Here is an 18,264-nt window from a genome sequence, read left to right as displayed (position 1 = left end):
CACATTATCTGCCATATTTTTATGTGTCAAAGAGTTAGAAGCAAACGTGTTTGCAAATTTCATAATTTGGTCCCTATTCATTTATTAACTAATAATAGAGCCACCTAGAGTTGGTATTAAGTTTAGATATGCATTTAAAAAGTGACATAAGGGTAAATTAATTTGATTGGTTAAATAAAATCATTGAACGAATTTGATTTTCTCAGTAATTTCTTCAGGTATGAAGATGTTACACAAACATTACTGTAAAATGTATTGTTGATTAATAAATTAGTTGTGAAAGCCATGACCACTTCAAAAGTTCATTTTTTCACACTCTCTTTTCACTATATTTCCTTTGTAAGGATATTTAGCTTTGATTAATACTTCGTTGAAAAACTCTAAAGATGGTAAAGTGAAAATACACTCATGATGGAATATGAAATTTTAGTTTACTTTTTTTTAGCTTACATTGGCTTCATCACTTACAATCTTTACTTTTAAATTCTATACTTTCTTCTAGTCTAGCCAAGTAGTTAATCTGTAACTCATTGATGTAGTACATTCATGCATCCTAATTAAATGGCTACTAAATTTCTTAAATTCATTCATTCCCATCTCACTGATTGAATACAAACTTTAATTACAACACATTAATATTCAACAATTAGCAATAGAGTTTCAACGTTATGTCATAGACAGAGTAACACAACACAAACAAGTGATGAGGAGGTTCCATGCAACAAACTCCAAATCCGCAAGTAAATCATCCTATCTGCAACGGGACCATAATTTCTGCTTGATGGAGGACAACAAGGAATGATTGGATATAACCACAAGGCCTGAACTTAGTAACACCACACAAAATATGAAAAAGCTGAAATTAACAATGGCACAAATGAGGCTTGGTGATATGATTGTTGAGCAGAACAAGTAGGTAAGCGAGAAGAGAATTAAGGGTAGAGTCGATAGTTGACCATAAAACCCGTTTGGGAGTAAAAGATAAATGGTTATGATTGTCACCCAAAATGAAGTACTATTAAGAATCAAGAAAGTTATGTATAACCATTCTTTCATCACCACCTTCCCCACCTTGCTGAACGGAAGTGAATCACTGTCGCTACTGTCAGCCTGTCGAAGCCCTCCCGGTGGGCTGAGAACCGCTTGGAAAGTGGCTGTTGCAACCAGTGCAGCCACCACTAGCAAAGCATCACGTGTTTCGGTCGAGATATTTGTTTTCTGGCCTTTTAGGAACCGTATGACATTATCAAGAAGTGTAGGCTTTGGTTCAAAACTTACTTGCTTCATGGAAGGAATAGCATTAATGTCGTAGGTCTTCATTACATCACTATGTTTAGCTCCTGCTTGGATTAAAACATCTTTCATGTCTGGATTATTGTTAGCACGATCAACAATGTCCAGAACTGTAAAACCTTCTAGGCTTTTTGCATTCACGTTGATTTTAGAGTTTAGTAACGATTTCACAATCTGCATAGTAGGATTTTGCATAAAAAATTGAAGTCAAACTTAAGTATTAAATTAAAAAAAATTAATTATCAAATTTAACATTAAAACTAAATTTAAATACCAAATAGCCCGAAAAATTCAAAATCAAATCGTTAACCCGACAGGCATGGCCCCATCGGCACAAAATTTTTATTTTAAAAAGTGAAAAATTAATTAAACCTAAAATTAAAACCCAAAATCATCATCACAAACCGAAAACAACCCGGTCTAAACAAAAACTAGAATTGATCAAATTTAGTAAATTTACTAAAGCTACAAAGAAGAATGTAAAGTATAGGGACTTCCTATAAAATTGGGCCGGTTATATAATCTAATTGTAATGCAATGCAATATAATCTTGTCATGCATAGCTGAAATGAGTTCATCAAAAATCACCTGGATATCGTTCATCGTCACTGCTACATGCAGTACAGTGAAACCATTTTCATCCTTCCAGTTAACTACTTTCTCTTCCCAATATAATGCCTCCCTATACCATGACCTTCCAAGAAACGACAACAAAGCCTCTAAAGCTCTGGTATTTCCCTTCTCCGCAGCGATATGCAAAGCCGTTTTGCCTTTATTCGTGGTATCAATGACGGAATGAGGGCTTACCGCTAGAAACTCACGCAAGAGATTAACTCCGTCGTTTTGAACAACGTAGTGCAGTGGAGTGAAACCCTCCCTTCCTTTGACACCAACAAGGGTTGGGTCCGTCTCTATGAGCCGATGCACCATCGAGGTCTGGTTATGTTGCAACGCAACGTGCATGGGACTCCATCCTTGTTCATCTAGCTTCTTGGAAAGAGATGGTTTAAGCCTCATTATCTCTAAAGCAAAATTGATATGCCCTCGACTTGTAGCTATATGTAATGGAGTTTCAGCGAAAGATGTTTTATCATAATGCTCCAAAACATTAGAATCTTTAGCTATCGCTTGATATAACTTGTTAACATCTCCATTTTGAGCAGCATTCTTCAATAGAATAAGAGGATTCATTTTGAAATAAAAATAGCTAGATTAACCACAAGATCACACATGATGGTTTAGTATCCTTTATATATAATAAAAACCAATGAGAGAAAAGGTTGAAGAAAACTCCCAATAGATAAACAAATTTAAGTGAAATTGAAAGATGGAAGTGGCTCTCGAAATAAAGACGAAGTTAGGGGTTGGAGTCATGTGATTTTACCTAATTATTTTTCTAATTTATTAAATAATATATTTTTATTTAATGTAAGTAATACAAAGTAATATTTTGAAATGGTTATGAAAAAGGGTCAGAACTTTTAAGAGTTAAAAACATAATTTTATGATTACATTATTTTGAAAGTGATTTAACATAATTTTTTCATTTGAGGAGCCAAAACATAATTTACCCAAAGGCACCACCTACCCTTTAAATTCCACTTGATACTATAATAATTAAAAAAAAACTTCAAATCTTGATGGAGATTTGAATGTGTAAATGATAATGAAATTTGAATTTTATGTGAATTTTAACTACTTATTAGCAATACATATTTTATAGTGGTAAGTCTTACTTTTGTATTAATAAAAAGTGTAACTCAAAATTGAATTATTTAAATGATAGTACATGTATAATTTTATATGAAAATAAATATAAATAAAATATTTTTAACATTTAATAAAAATATAGTATTATACTGTTAATTTAGTAATAATGAATAACAAAAAGATATTTTCGTTAGTTTAAACTCGTGCTTTAATATATTCTGGTTTCTTTAAATGAATGTTTTATATATACTAATCTCTAATGTCATATATGTTACATGTGATTTTACGAGTTTATTTTTAATTTCATGTTTAATAAAATATATTTAGATATTCAAAATTTGATAAAAAATAAAAATATATTTAAATATTAATATAGTAATATAATAAATTATAAGAATATTTTAATATTCAAATTTTAATAATAAAAACAAAATAGTATCTAACGTCAATGTAAAAATACAATAAAAATAAAAAAAATTCAAACTTTAAACTTCTATTTAATGTATGTGAAAACAAAGTCAACAATACAACTAAAGCTTGGATTTTCAAATGAGCCACTTGATTTATAACTAAATTTTAATGGAAAATTTTAATGAAGAGTAATCCAGATTAAAATATAAGTGTGAAATTATTACATGGTAGGTGTGTAGGACTTAAACCATTATTTATACTCGATTAAAACACAGTAGAATAACTCTTTGAACAAACATAACAATCCAAACAAAATAACATATTTTAAACATTCCTACCACCCTATCATTTGCTTAAAAAATTAAAAATGAGTTTTGCATCCTAAGTAAATACCTAACCATCGATTAAAACAATTTTACTATTTTATTACAACTAGCAAGGATTTTATACATTCCTACCAACCCTTTATTTTCTAGAAAAAAACTATAGATCAAGTGGGACATATGATCTATATGCTAAAGGTTGGGGTTTATATCCTATCAAGTGAGTGACGTGCTTGTTCTATGGTAAGTGATCGTGTATAATGTACAACTCAATTTTATGAAATGTTCTCATTCTACAAATTCTATTTTAAGTTTGGGCTTTCGATATAGTTGGGAGATAAAATTTAGCTTGACTTAAGGACAATATTCACCATTGTCGGACGTCCAACTAGTTACTTGACAGATGACGGTTAAAAAACTTCTTGAGAAAGAATTAATTTCTCTTAACAAGCTTTAATTATTTTTTTGCATAATCTAGTTATTTATTTGGCCCTACTTAATTTATACATTTTAACTACTCTTAATTAAAAATTACAATTATTTTTATAATAATATTACATATTACGTATTTTATATTTTAATTATTAAATTATAATTCAAATCAAATCACATGACCTTATACAAGGACTTTTATTTTCTTTAAAAAGAAATTAGGATTTAGGTAGATAGGTAGATAGTTTGTTTATAAATAAAAACATCATTATCAATCGATAATAAATAAAAAAATAATTAGCAATGTTGTCAAATTGAACAAATAAAACTACAAACAAGGACTTGATCATATCAACAATAAACTATTAAGGATAAAAATGGCAATCAACCCATAAAGTGAAATAAAATTGAGTGCCCCAATCCTTGTTTCAAACCCAATTTTATTAATAACATCTCCATGGCATGTTCATAATTCAAAGGTAAACATTATCATCATTCGTAAGTTTATCCAAACGGTAAGCAATTAACTTATTCCATCCATACATTATTGATAATTACACTCTTTTTTAGCTTAATCTAATAAAAATTTAATGTATTTATTAATTACAACTAAAATAGCTTAATGGATGTAAGTGAACACAAGAGACATGTCCAAATGTTTTAGTGAAAGACACTTAAACTCAACCATTTTAGAAGCTCAAACATAACCTATAACTCCACCACTAATCAACCAATCAATCCAACACATGAATTAACTAAGTCATGAATTAACTAATCAACCATTTTCTTGCCTTATTCCGTCTTGCAATCATAAACTACACCACTTGCTTTCATCTTCTTTTAGCTCTATTCCTACCATGTTCCATACTTTGTTTGGCTATGACAGCCAGGAATCTCACCACCGATCAGTTTGCACTCCTCGAGCTTACGGATCGAATAGTCGATCCTCAAAATGTCTTGGAAAACAATTAGAAAGCCTCTAGCTCTGTTTGCAGGTGGATTGGTGTTTCTTGTGGCATCATCCATGAAAGAGTTGTAGCTTTGAATCTTACAAACATGAATCTTCGAGGTACTATCCCTCCACACCTTGGAAATCTTTCATTTCTACTTTCTCTCGACTTGAGTAGCAACAATTTCTATGGCCATCTGCCTAAAGAATTGGCCAATTGCACCATTTGAGGATCATCCAATTAAGCTACAATGGTCTTAATGGGGGAAATTCCATCATGGCACTTACACAGAGTTCAAAGGCTAAAAATGAAAAATAATAAGTTGACAGGCACAATCCATCAAACGTCACTTGTTAACATGTCCAATCTAGAGATCTTGAACTTGGAATTCAATCAATTATCTGTCCAGGTTCCATCTTTCATCTTCAACATTTCTTCTCTTAAGGCTATTGATCTCTCCAGCAATAACCTATTAGGTAGTTTACCTGGTGATATGTGTCAACATCTTCCTAAGCTTGAAGAGCTTCACTTAAGTTTGACTGAATTATCTGGTAACATTCCATTAAGTATAGGCAAATGCAACAACCTTCAAATTTTGTCATTGTCCATTAATCAATTCACATAGGTCATTCCAAGAAGTATTGGAAACTTGACACGACTTAGACATTTATATTTGGGGTTTAATAATTTAGAAGGTACTAAATTTCTTTGGCTTCTTTAGTTTAAAGTATTTTTTTATAAAAAAAAAGTAAGAGCTTTTTATTTCATTAAAATCAAAATAGTTAATTTGATGAAAAATATGATTAAATACATTAAAATATAACATCTCCAAATTATAGAAAAGAAAACCTCTTTGACTTATATTAAGTACGTGTGTTGGTCAGATTCCATCAAGTATAGGTGAATGTAACAAGCTTCAGGTTTTGAATTTAGCAATAACTCAATTCAGTGGGCTGATTCCAAAAAGTATTTTTAATTCAACTATGCTCGAAGAAATATATCTATTTGACAACAATTTAGAAGGTATGTTTTTCACTTTAAAATTTTCCACAAGTCCAAAAACATTCTATTGAATTTAATTCTTCCTTTTCTTTTTGTCATATACTTTATCATCTATTAATTTGATAATAAACAATAAGACTTATATGAATTTATTTATTTTAATTTCTATTAAGCTTAAAAAGTAATTTGTTATTGCATAAACTAATCTATTTTATATAAGTAAAAGTTATAAAAAAATAGAAATACTTTGTGTGTGGAAGACAAGAAACCAACATTGAAAATATATTTATTTTAAAAAATGAAACAACCATGTATATACATATACATTTATATACATAGCTTTTAAATAATGTTTTTAAAATTATTCTAATTAGTTATTCAAATGGTTGAATATAATTAAAATATATTAATTTATTTAATAACTCAAATGTAATAATAAAATCTCAAGCTATAATTAAAGCATATGTACCCTCTTTAATATATAATATGATTTTACTTCATGTAATTAAAAAAGAGTAACATTATTCAAAATATAATTAAATTATATTGATAAATTCTTTTAATTCAAAAATAGTGATAGTAAAAAAATTTGATCATCATTAAAGCATATGTAGAAAATATAAAATTGATATATTGTCAATTAAATTATTCATTATTTCATTTCATTTTTTCTTTTCTTAATAGTCACTAAATTTATGCTAATGGTTTGAAAATGATATATAATTAATATAAGTATGATAGATTAGTTTATATAAATATATTATTTATCAAATTCATACATGAATTATAAAGTTACTTGTTATATAAATAATTAAAATTTTTATTTGAAACTAAAGTAACATTTTTTTTACTTTTTGGTGAATGTGAATATCTATCTGTTATTTAAGTATCGATTAGGATGGTGTTATGAGTCAATGAGCACCAACTCGATTAGAGAAATTTCAAAAATAACTTTTCGTATTTAAAATAAGTTATATTATTTGAGGCGCTTTAGTTTTTTATTTAAAAGAACAAAACAAAAATAATAGTGAGATTTGAACCCACTTCAATACATAAAATCTTAAATTTGTCAATTAATCAAAATTTTGTTTTAAAATTTTTATACAATTTGGTTTTATTATGCACATTTTCTTACTTCCATGAACTGTTTATATTAGTAATGTTTGAAAATGCTTAGTATTACAGTAATTAAATACCTTACAGGTCAGATTCCGTCTTCTATCTTCAATATTTCTTCTCTAAAGACTATTGATCTCTCCAGCAATAGCCTATCTGATAGTTTACCTAATGATATGTGTCAACATCTTCCCAAGTTTGAGGGGCTTTACTTGGATACAAATGAATTATCTAGTAACATTCCATCAAGTATAAGTGAATGTTACAAGTTTCAGAATTTGGATTTTGCAGCAAATCAATTCAGTGGGCTGATTCCGGAAAGTGTTTTTAATTCAACTACGCTCGACGAAATAGATCTATGTGACAACAAATTAGAAGGTATGTTTGTCACTTTAATTTTTTCCAAACTCCAAAAACATTATATTTAACTTGTTTCTTCTTTTTTGCTCATATATTTTATCATCTATTAAAATGTATCAATTTGATAATAAACAATAAAATTTATATGAATTGATTTATTTTAAAATTTTTAATTTCCATTATACTTAAAGTAATTAGTTTTAATTAGTTTTTAGTTTGTTATTCAAATGGCTAAACATAATTAAACTATTATATAGTAGTTGAAATATAATAATAAAATTTCAAGCCATAATTAAAACAATATTTAACATACAATAGTTTTATTTCATGTAATTAAAAATCAACAATATTATTCAAAATAATAACTAATACCAAATCATACAGAATAATTTAATATTTTTGTTTCCCAAATCATAACTAATTTTTATTCATAATTTCGTATTCAGTGTTAGTGTCATTTTTAGAATTGATTAGCTGCCACATTTTCATGCCAAAGTTTTGTTTTTATTTGATTCAAAATGTTACAATATTTTACAAATTTGATATTCAATCAATTTTAGATCTAAAAGTAATGATGAATTCAACCCAAGGCTTAGGCTAAGAATAGTGAGGAGTTCATTTTAGTTTGAAGTACAAATTTATATACTAAAGCATGTAATTTTTACAAGTAACTTACAACTCTATCATTAAATCAAATACAATACTGGTATGGAATGGTTTAATTTTAATTTTTGTTTATACAAATCACAAAGGGACTAATTGATTTGATCACATTTTTCCATGCCAAAATTTTATTTTTATTTGATTTAAAGTTTTACAATTTTATTTTAAAATGTATTTTAATGTAATATATATTTTGTGAATTTGGTATTCAATGACTATGTATATTAAAAGATGCTATTTTACTAGTACTCTACCACCCTTACCAATGCTCCAAAACTTGAGAATCTTGTATTGTGGGGAAATAAATTTAGCGGAAACATTACCAGCTCTACCTCTAATGCTTCCATACTTAAGAATCTAGCCTTGGAAGATAACTTATTCTCTGGCCCAATTCCTAAAATGCTTGGCAACTTAAGACACCTTGAAGTGCTCCGAATCATATCACATACTAACACATACTAACATATGTCATATTCTAATGCTCCAAAACATTAGAATCTTTAGCTATCGCTTGATATAACTTGTTAACATCTCCATTTTGAGCAGCATTCTTCAATAGAATAAGAGGATTCATTTTGAAATAAAAATAGCTAGATTAACCACAAGATCACACATGATGGTTTAGTATCCTTTATATATAATAAAAACCAATGAGAGAAAAGGTTGAAGAAAACTCCCAATAGATAAACAAATTTAAGTGAAATTGAAAGATGGAAGTGGCTCTCGAAATAAAGACGAAGTTAGGGGTTGGAGTCATGTGATTTTACCTAATTATTTTTCTAATTTATTAAATAATATATTTTATTTAATGTAAGTAATACAAAGTAATATTTTTGAAATGGTTATGAAAAAGGGGTCAGAACTTTTAAGAGTTAAAACATAATTTTATGATTACATTATTTTGAAAGTGATTTAACATAATTTTTTCATTTGAGGAGCCAAAACATAATTTACCCAAGGCACCACCTACCCTTTAAATTCCACTTGATACTATAATAATTAAAAAAAAAACTTCAAATCTTGATGGAGATTTGAATGTGTAAATGATAATGAAATTTGAATTCTTATGTGAATTTTAACTACTTATTAGCAATACATATTTTCTAGTGGTAAGTCTTACTTTTGTATTAATAAAAAGTGTAACTCAAAATTGAATTATTTAAATGATAGTACATGTATAATTTTATATGAAAATAAATATAAATAAAATATAGTATTATACTGCTAATTTAGTAATAATGAATAACAAAAGATATTTTGTTAGTTTAAACTCAATACTTTAATATATTACTGGTTTCTTTAAATGAATGCTTTTATATACACTAATCTCTAATGTCATATATGTTACATGTGATTTTACGAGTTTATTTTTTAATTTCATATTTAATAAAATATATTTAGATATTCAAAATTTGATAAAAGAATGAAATAATATTTAAATATTAATATAGTAATATAATAAATTATAAGAATATTTTAATATTCAAATTTTAATAATAAAAACAAAATAGTGTTCTAACGTCAATGTAAAAATACAATAAAAAAATGCAAACTTTAAACTTCTATTTAATGTATGTGAAAACAAAGTCAACAATACAACTACAGTTTGGATTTTCAAATGACTCGTACTTGATTTATAACTAAATTTTAATGGAAAATTTTAATGAAGAGTAATCCAATTAAAATATAAGTGTGAAATTATTACATGGTAGGTGTGTAGGACTTAAATCATTATTTATACTCGATTAAAACACAGTAGAATAACTCTTTGAACAAACATAACAATCCAAACAAAATAAAAGATTTTAAACATTCCTACCACCCTATCATTTTCTTAAAAATTAAAAATGAGTTTTGCATCCTAAGTAAATACCTAACCATCGATTAAAACAATTTTACTATTTTATTACAACTAGCAAGGATTTTATACATTCCTGTCAACCCTTTATTTTCTAGAAAAAAACTATAGATCAAGTGGGACATATGATCTATATGCTAAAGGTTGGGGTTTATATCCTATCAAGTGAGTGACGTGCTTGTTCTATGGTAAGTGATCGTGTATAATGTATAACTCAATTTTATGAAGTGTTCTCATTTTATAAATTTTTTGGACTTTCGATAGAGTTGGGAGATAAAATTTGGCTTGACTTAAGGACAATATCCACCATTGTTGGAGGTCCAACTGGTTACTTGACAGATGACGGTTAAAAAACTTATTGAGAAAGTCTTAACAAGCTTCAATTATTTTTTCCATAATCTAGTTATTTATTTGGCCCTACTCAATTTATACATTTTAACTACTCTCAATTAAATATTACAATTATTTTTATACTAATATTACATATTACGTATTTTATATTTTAATTATTAAATTATAATTCAAATCAAATCACATGACCTTATAAAAGGACTTTTATTTTCTTTAAAAAAGAAATTAGGATTTAGGTAGATAGTTTGTCTATAAATAAAAACATCATTATCAATCGATAATAAATAAAAAAAATAATTAGCAATGTTGTCAAATTGAACAAATAAAACTACAAACAAGGATGTTGACACCATTTTTTTTGGAAACGGGGTCGACTTGGATTTTGAAAATAAAAACGAATATGGGAGTCGCCACCAATCCTTTTTTTATGAGGCGTGATCGGGTCACCTCGTAAAATGGTTATTTTTAATAAACAATTTGATTTTATTAAAAAAAATGATTTTGGTCTACGAAATTTAGAAATATGGGTTCGGGAGTCGGTTACGTACGAGGAATGATTAGCACCCTCGTAACGCCCAAAATTGGTACCTAGTTGATTATTTAGTGTCTTAGTGTCGAAGATTGAAATCTTTGAAGAGTTTTTAAAAAAAACGATTAAAAAACTCGAATAACATGGGTTACAAATTAAGAGGATATTTGGCTATTTGGTCGAATGAGAAATCGAGACCCAACACGTTAGGGCACGTTTTATCGAATTTCTAAACGCAAAATATTGCCTTACTTTGAAATTTTAAGAGAATATTTGACTATTTGGTCGAACGAGAAATCGAAACCCAGCACATTAGGGCACGTTTTCTCGAATTTCCAAACATAAAACATTGCCTTATTTTAAAACTCTTCTTGAATTTGAATGATGACGAGTGCAACACTTGAACCAGGTGTATTTGTTTTGTTCGTGATAAAATAGACCGGTTTATTATTGGGGTATACAAATCGAGCGCAACTTTTGAAGTGATGAAATGAAATTGAATGATAATGGAACATGGCATAACAATTTATGAATAAAATGATACATTAATGCATGAAAAATATACGAGGATACGAATAAGAAAATTATAGTACACACAATGGTAATGAACACACAATATATCTAATTTTAATACCAACATTAATAACCAAAGAAAAATAAACAAGATAATATATATAACAATCTAAAGTAAATAATAATTTAACATGAATGATTTATAAGAACAATAAATAATAAAAGTTTCAAATAAACAATATACAAGAAAACTTAAAATAAATAAATATAAAACATTTTAAAATAAATAATATTATATATAAAAAATAAGTACAAACAGTTTCAAAGAATATATATATACATATGAAAATTTAAAAGATATATATTTATATAATAGTTTACAATAAATAATAAATAAATAAAAACTTAAAACAAATAATAATAAAAGAGTTTTTGTTTTTAAAAAAATAATAAACAAATAAATTAAATGGACCCAGGACCAGACTGAAATTAAAACAAAATTAAATGACAGAATTTAAATAAAAAGGACAATCAAGGCCTGAACTAAACGCGCGCAGAGATACAGGGTCGAAAGGGAAATATTCCCATGCCATTTGAATGGCGCCGTTTCAGGGGACAACATCTGCGCATGGTCTATGGACCAAATTGAAGCAGAAGCAAAGTTTGCGGCCCAAATCAGAAAATAATAAAAAAGGATCGGATTGCACTACGCTGAAAAAATGGAGGGACTCCTCGCGCAAATAACCCCTCAGAGCCAAAACACGCGGATCCCCTGGCGGGTCGGGTCGCGTGAGGGTAAGGGTAAAACGACATCGTTTCGATGTCAATGTACACTGGCGCAAAACGGCGCCGTTTCATGCACTCATATAACCCACGTTTTTTTTTTCAAAATTTCATTCCTGCCTAAAAAAAATAAAAAAAACTAAAAGAAACTCTCTCTCTCTCTCACAACCCCCCCAAAAAGTCCAGTTTAGGTTTCTGGCCATGAGCCGCCGAAGCACCGCCGTGGCCGGTGGCCGGAGTTGCGCAAGAGGGTGTTTCAGCCCCTGTTTTACGGAGCGCTCGAATGCCAAGCCTTCTTATCCCAAGAAAACCCGAAAAAAAGATTCCTCACACCCGTTTTAGCCCGATTCTAGCGACAAAGGAGGGGCTTCCGGCGACGGGGCTTGTGGTGATTCAGGTGACCCTTCTTCTCCCTTTTTATTTCTTTTTTAGTTTTAAAAAAATAGATTTAAAAAGAGAAAAATGATAAAAAAATAAAATAATCGATTGAAAAAAAACGGAGAACAGTAACCTTTTTTCCTTGTATTTCTGATGTTCGTAAAAAAGGAAGAAGAAGTGTTACAGTGCTCGTATTTGGCCTATATAACCGATTTTAAAATCTTTAAACTTTTATTTTTTGTCGTTTGCGATTGTTTCTTGCTGTTGTCCTCTTGCTCTTCATTTTTCTTGTAGGCAACAGTGCGCGTGGAGGAGGCTACGGTGACAGTAGCAGTAGGCATGTCAGAGGCATGCGGGCATGGCAGAGGGTGGACCTAGGTGCGGCGCACCTAAGATTTTTTTTGCTGAAAACTTGTTAAGTTTTGTGGGCTTGTTGGGCTAGGGCTTAATTGTATTTGGGCTGTTTGGGCCTGTTGTATTTGGGACTTTGTTTATTGTTTGTTTTCTTAGCGGGCCGGGCAAAAAATTAGCTATTACAAAGGACTTGATCATATCAACAATAAACTATTAAGGATAAAAATGGCAATCAACCCATAAAGTGAAATAAAATTGAGTGCCCCAATCCTTGTTTCAAACCCAATTTTATTAATAACATCTCCATGGCATGTTCATAATTCAAAGGTAAACATTATCATCATTCGTAAGTTTATCCAAACGGTAAGCAATTAACTTATTCCATCCATACATTATTGATAATTACACTCTTTTTTAGCTTAATCTAATAAAAATTTAATGTATTTATTAATTACAACTAAAATAGCTTAATGGATGTAAGTGAACACAAGAGACATGTCCAAATGTTTTAGTGAAAGACACTTAAACTCAACCATTTTAGAAGCTCAAACATAACCTATAGCTCCACCACTAATCAACCAATCAATCCAACACATGAATTAACTAAGTCATATAGCAAGATGCAGTAGCAATAATAAAAACACTACTACTAAAACTAATTCTGATCATTTTTAGAAATAAACTTAATAATGTTAAGTATAGAAATAAATAAAATAGAAAATTTTGAATGTTAGTATAGAAATTGTAACATCCCAAAAATCGGATTAGCAGTTGAGGGTTTGAGTCCGATACCAAAATTAGGATCGCAGCTAATAATTAAATAAAATATTAAAATAATAACCAGAATTAAAATTTTAAGTGTGAAAATTGATATTAGGTGCTTGGTAATTAATTAAATTAAAACGGATTTTAAAAACGAAACCGGATTTCAAAATAATTAAGAAAATAAACTCTAATTTAAAATAAAGACCTATTTGAAAAAGAGGAAAGAGCTGAAATGGGCAAAAAGGGCAATAACCCAATTTTTAAAAATCCGTTACCTATTTAAACACCCAACCGTCCATTTGATCTGTCGTTCAAAATTTTCCCACAAACCTCAAAACTAATATTTCTGTTATATTTATTTTATTATATTGACGTTATGTTTAATGGTTAAACTTAACAGTTTTAATACTGGAAGGCTTTATTAATATAATGGAATGTAATTAATATGTTTTTAATTATTGAAAAGAGAAAGCATAAAATCAAAAGAACACTTTATTTAGGGAAGTGGACTTACAACTCAAACTATTAATGCAACACAAACAATTAGGTAAAATTAGCTAAGGCTCTTCAATAACCAGTGTGGGATATTAAAAGAGCCTTAAACATTATTAGAAAACCTAGCAAACACGTCGACTCTAGATATGATAATCATATCATAATACCAAACCTACCTCCCCAAAACCATCCTTTTCCCCTTTCTTTACTTCACTCAACACAGCAGCGATACAAGAAATACATCTCCATCGCACGACCACACTCAGCACATTGCACCCTCTTCGGAATGCTACCACCGTTACCCGGAAGGAGAAGGCGAGTGCAATGATGGTCCTCTGTAATCCGTTCCAACTGCTTACGAAGTGCTGGGATAAAACCCCTTTGCTTGGAAAGTTTTCCCCATTGATCAAAGCTCTTCATGCAGCTAAGCACTTTCTCTCCATTGGCGCACACCATTTCACCCGATCCGGTGAAGAACACAGCCCATTCATTTTTACTATCGTCATATCCAAGCATAGTTGCCACTTCTTGCATTATGCCATCGGTTGCATTGGTCTTTCTTTGGTGGACTTTTGAGTTCAACATGTTCTCTAATAGGTTCCAAAAGCACCACACATTGTCATATTGCCATGCACGGCTAAGTTGCTTCTCTATGATTAAACTAGTAATCTTTTTCACTCGTTCCCTTGCATTTTGTTTCCCAACATAAACCATTTCTAAGCCAATATCGAGAGCCTTTGCAACCCCTTTTGTTGCGGTAGTGAAACTTTCGATCCATTCCATTTTCACACCACCATAGAAACAAACCACTTTCTCTTGGCTCACCTGATTATAACAACACAAAACCATAAATAAATTAAGCATATTAATTGATATACACAGACATATTAAAGTTATGTACACGTACCCAAGAAGATAAGTTCGGTTCAAGGCGACCAACGAGAAGCTCAAATGTCCAAGCTTTATCTTGCCAAGTACTTTCTTCTTTTTCACTGCTAAATGGGAAAGCTAAATTTCCCCACATCCACATCATGTTGAGTGCATTTGGGCATAAAACCTTTCCTCGTTGATTCAGTGTCACCGCAATTGGTTTCTTAACGAAACCCCATACTTCCCTTATGTATTTAATCACTTCTGGTTTAATTGAAAATTGGTGGCTCACAGTATACCATGACATAATTGATTGCAGGCTCGAAATATTCTGACAACGATCATTCCAAGCTTTTTTGTCCACAATTGGGAGCCATATGATCTCATAGTTATGCCCAAATGAAACCCTTTCTTTGTAAACAACTTCAAGAACCCGAATCTCCTCTTGGGAGATATCAAGATCCGAAATAAGCAATAAAACATGCTTTCTTCTCAAGACATTGATAGAAACCTGTTAAATTATACCAGCAAAGTTAATATACGATCCAATGAAATTTAAAACATGGTTGAAACTTGGAACATGGAATTAAACAGACCTTGGTCTTGTCTGGATTAAAGAGGTTCTCTTCCTTCCCGAAGATATTTTGGAGAATCCTCAAGTTGTCCACTTGAGGTGTTTCAATGGTACGCTTGAAGTCTTCAAAAGCTTCCATCAGCATCTTCCCATCTGCATCTCATTACAATCATACTTAAATTTTTATATAAATGTATATATAGAGGGTTTATATTTCTAGAGTTTTCGTCAAGGATGGACTCACTCATATACTCTTTACAAGAAAGTAATCGAATTTGAAGGTGTTCATTTATTTCATGTGTGGTGCTAAATTTATTTGCCAAGATTGATAGTTCCCATGCCTCCGAAGTAAATGTAGTGAACCTGAAATGATTCAAACAAAATATTTAATTGTTGGTAAACTTAATGTCATCATATTGTCTAATTGAGCACATAGGAAATTTATGACTCACTCATATCTCATCCCTACGAGGCCTGTAATCTGCCTAGCACAAGTGACGACATTCGAAATGATATAGAAGGTAGCAGAGCGGATGGGAGCCATGGTGGTCGACAATGGTGGCTCATCGATGGTAATGTACTTAGAAGGTAGCTCAGTAAGCTCAACAATGCACTCGGTTACATTGATCATTGCACTGATGAGCTTGCTGAGTGCATCAAAGTAGGGTTTCAATGTTTGGGAGTTCCCTAAAATGGCGGGTTGCGTGAGGAGAGCCATTGATTTGGCCAATGAGTTGGAAGTGAAAAGCTGAGAGATCAGCCAAAACTCCCCGAATTTCACTGCAAAAGCTGCTAATGTTAGCACCACTTTTGCACCCCATGAATAGCTTGAAAGCATGTTGAAGATCGCCATTGTTGTTGCATGATCATTCCCCCCTCCTGAATAGTTGCTTGATAGCTACAAAACATCAACTTATGTTACGATCGTTATTTTTCGGTTTCAAAAACGATCGAGATTCAGAAAGCAAAATAAAACAGCCGAATAACCTCGCTGCAGATTTTGTGCACTGCATCGAGCGCGCCATTAACGGCAGACGAGATGGTCTGATCGTCGAATACATCGATGTGTTCCGATCCTCCCTACAAGACAAAACAAATCCAAAGCATTGTCTTGAAAATCTTTCCACTTCCTGGAATATAAACATCATGAAATCTTAAAGGTTATCAAAGTTTACATTCATAGTATGAGGCAAAACTTTGCGAGTGACTTGAAGAATTGGTTTAACATTAACAACACGACCATCGGGGACATGAGTTAACCGAATTTGCTCATCCATCTTATTGTTGAGCATCCATTGCTCATTCCTCATCGGTTGCTGGTATGTTTCTGATGAGGGTGAGACTGGGGTAGGGCGAGCCATTGTCGAATATATGAAAGTACTACTATTTTTTGATGCTTGATGTGTGATGTGTTTACTAAGGATTGTAGGGTTTATATAGTGATGAGAACATGCAATGGGGAGAGTGCTGTTTGTCATGTTTTGTTACCTGTCTTTGTCGTGTTTCGACTGGTTGAGATAAAAAAACAGGAAAATGGGATAAAATAAACACCAAATATTCTTTAATTTAGTTCTTGCATGAGTCAGTTCAAACAACTCGAAATAAAAGTTTTCCCTTATTCTCAAATCAAGAAAATTTCATTGAATTTCAAAACAAGAAGAAGAAAATTCCATTTCCATAAAGATAAAATTCGTCTCTTTATTTTATTTGTTTAAGTTATTTTTTAAATATTACACACATAAATAAATAATATTACACATTGAAAGTCAGCTATTGTTATTTACATTAAAAACAATAAATTTAAATTTTGGTAAATTTAAATACAAACAACTCTTAGCAATCCCTAGCAACATGTTAGGAACCCAAGGGCAAAATCAATTATACTTTGTACCCCTCTTCATTGTTTCCCGGAGAAACACGTTTACAAGCTTTGGGGGACAAAACGAAGGAACGTGATAAAACGTTGATTCCGCTGACATAGGCATCAAATATTTTAATATTATAAGTTTGTAGGAAAGTTATTTTTCAACAATGTGTTTTTAGGGATACTTTTGGTGGAGTTCGTATTAACCCCTTCAAGTTTTCAATGCGCCCTTAAAATTAGGATCTGTATTATGATATAATTATTGTAATCTGATATTTATAGGTGTCGAGTTTACTATAGATAATATGTAACCATGAACTTGACATTTTTTAGTGTCGGGTTGTGAACAATTTAAAAAAAAAAAAATATAATGTAATTTTATTAAAATTTAAGGTAAATATAAATTGAAGTCGACACTAGTGAATGCTGAGTTTTACTTAAAATTCTTAACAGAACCTCGTAATTTTAAAACATGTAAAAAAACGTCAATTGAGTCTTAACTTGATTGGCATGAGCATTGTTGCCAATGTAGGAGGACATGGGTTCGAGCGCGTTGAAGCACATTATCCTCCTATTTATGGGTTGTAGAGGGGCTATGGGTAGTTCTAGGCATTGTATCAAGCAAGTTCAAAAGGCTTCAAATGAAGGTGTGCATATGGAAAAAAAAGGT

The 18,264-nt window shown here is 30.5% G+C and overlaps 2 protein-coding genes and 1 long non-coding RNA gene across 3 annotated transcripts; 1 reads left to right on the top strand and 2 right to left on the bottom strand.

Moving 5' to 3' along the window:
* Positions 1-573: 573 nt before the first annotated feature.
* LOC105789314 (ankyrin repeat-containing protein BDA1) lies at positions 574-2,592 on the bottom strand. The gene is made up of 2 exons (XM_012616645.2): positions 1,882-2,592; positions 574-1,467 (listed from the first exon to the last, which is right to left on the bottom strand). Exons 1-2 carry the CDS (start codon positions 2,482-2,484, stop codon positions 751-753), a joined length of 1,320 nt encoding a protein of 439 aa, XP_012472099.1. The 5' UTR covers positions 2,485-2,592; the 3' UTR covers positions 574-750.
* A 9,696-nt stretch (positions 2,593-12,288) lies between these two features.
* On the top strand, positions 12,289-13,307 carry LOC128039274 (uncharacterized). Its single transcript, XR_008193792.1, has 2 exons — positions 12,289-12,691; positions 12,967-13,307. It is a non-coding gene; the product is annotated as an uncharacterized LOC128039274 (long non-coding RNA).
* A 960-nt stretch (positions 13,308-14,267) lies between these two features.
* LOC105789315 (protein SIEVE ELEMENT OCCLUSION B) lies at positions 14,268-17,117 on the bottom strand. Its single transcript, XM_012616647.2, has 7 exons — positions 16,906-17,117; positions 16,718-16,810; positions 16,183-16,628; positions 15,975-16,093; positions 15,753-15,883; positions 15,194-15,667; positions 14,268-15,111 (listed from the first exon to the last, which is right to left on the bottom strand). The coding sequence occupies exons 1-7, from the start codon at positions 17,089-17,091 to the stop codon at positions 14,497-14,499; spliced, it is 2,064 nt and encodes a 687-aa protein (XP_012472101.1). The 5' UTR covers positions 17,092-17,117; the 3' UTR covers positions 14,268-14,496.
* Positions 17,118-18,264: the final 1,147 nt, after the last annotated feature.

The sequence above is a fragment of the Gossypium raimondii genome, chromosome 2 (genome assembly GCF_025698545.1).
Source record: "Gossypium raimondii isolate GPD5lz chromosome 2, ASM2569854v1, whole genome shotgun sequence".
Classification (NCBI taxonomy): Eukaryota; Viridiplantae; Streptophyta; class Magnoliopsida; order Malvales; family Malvaceae; genus Gossypium; species Gossypium raimondii.
Note: the sequence above shows the minus strand (reverse complement) of the source record. Positions and strands in the feature narration are given on the sequence as shown.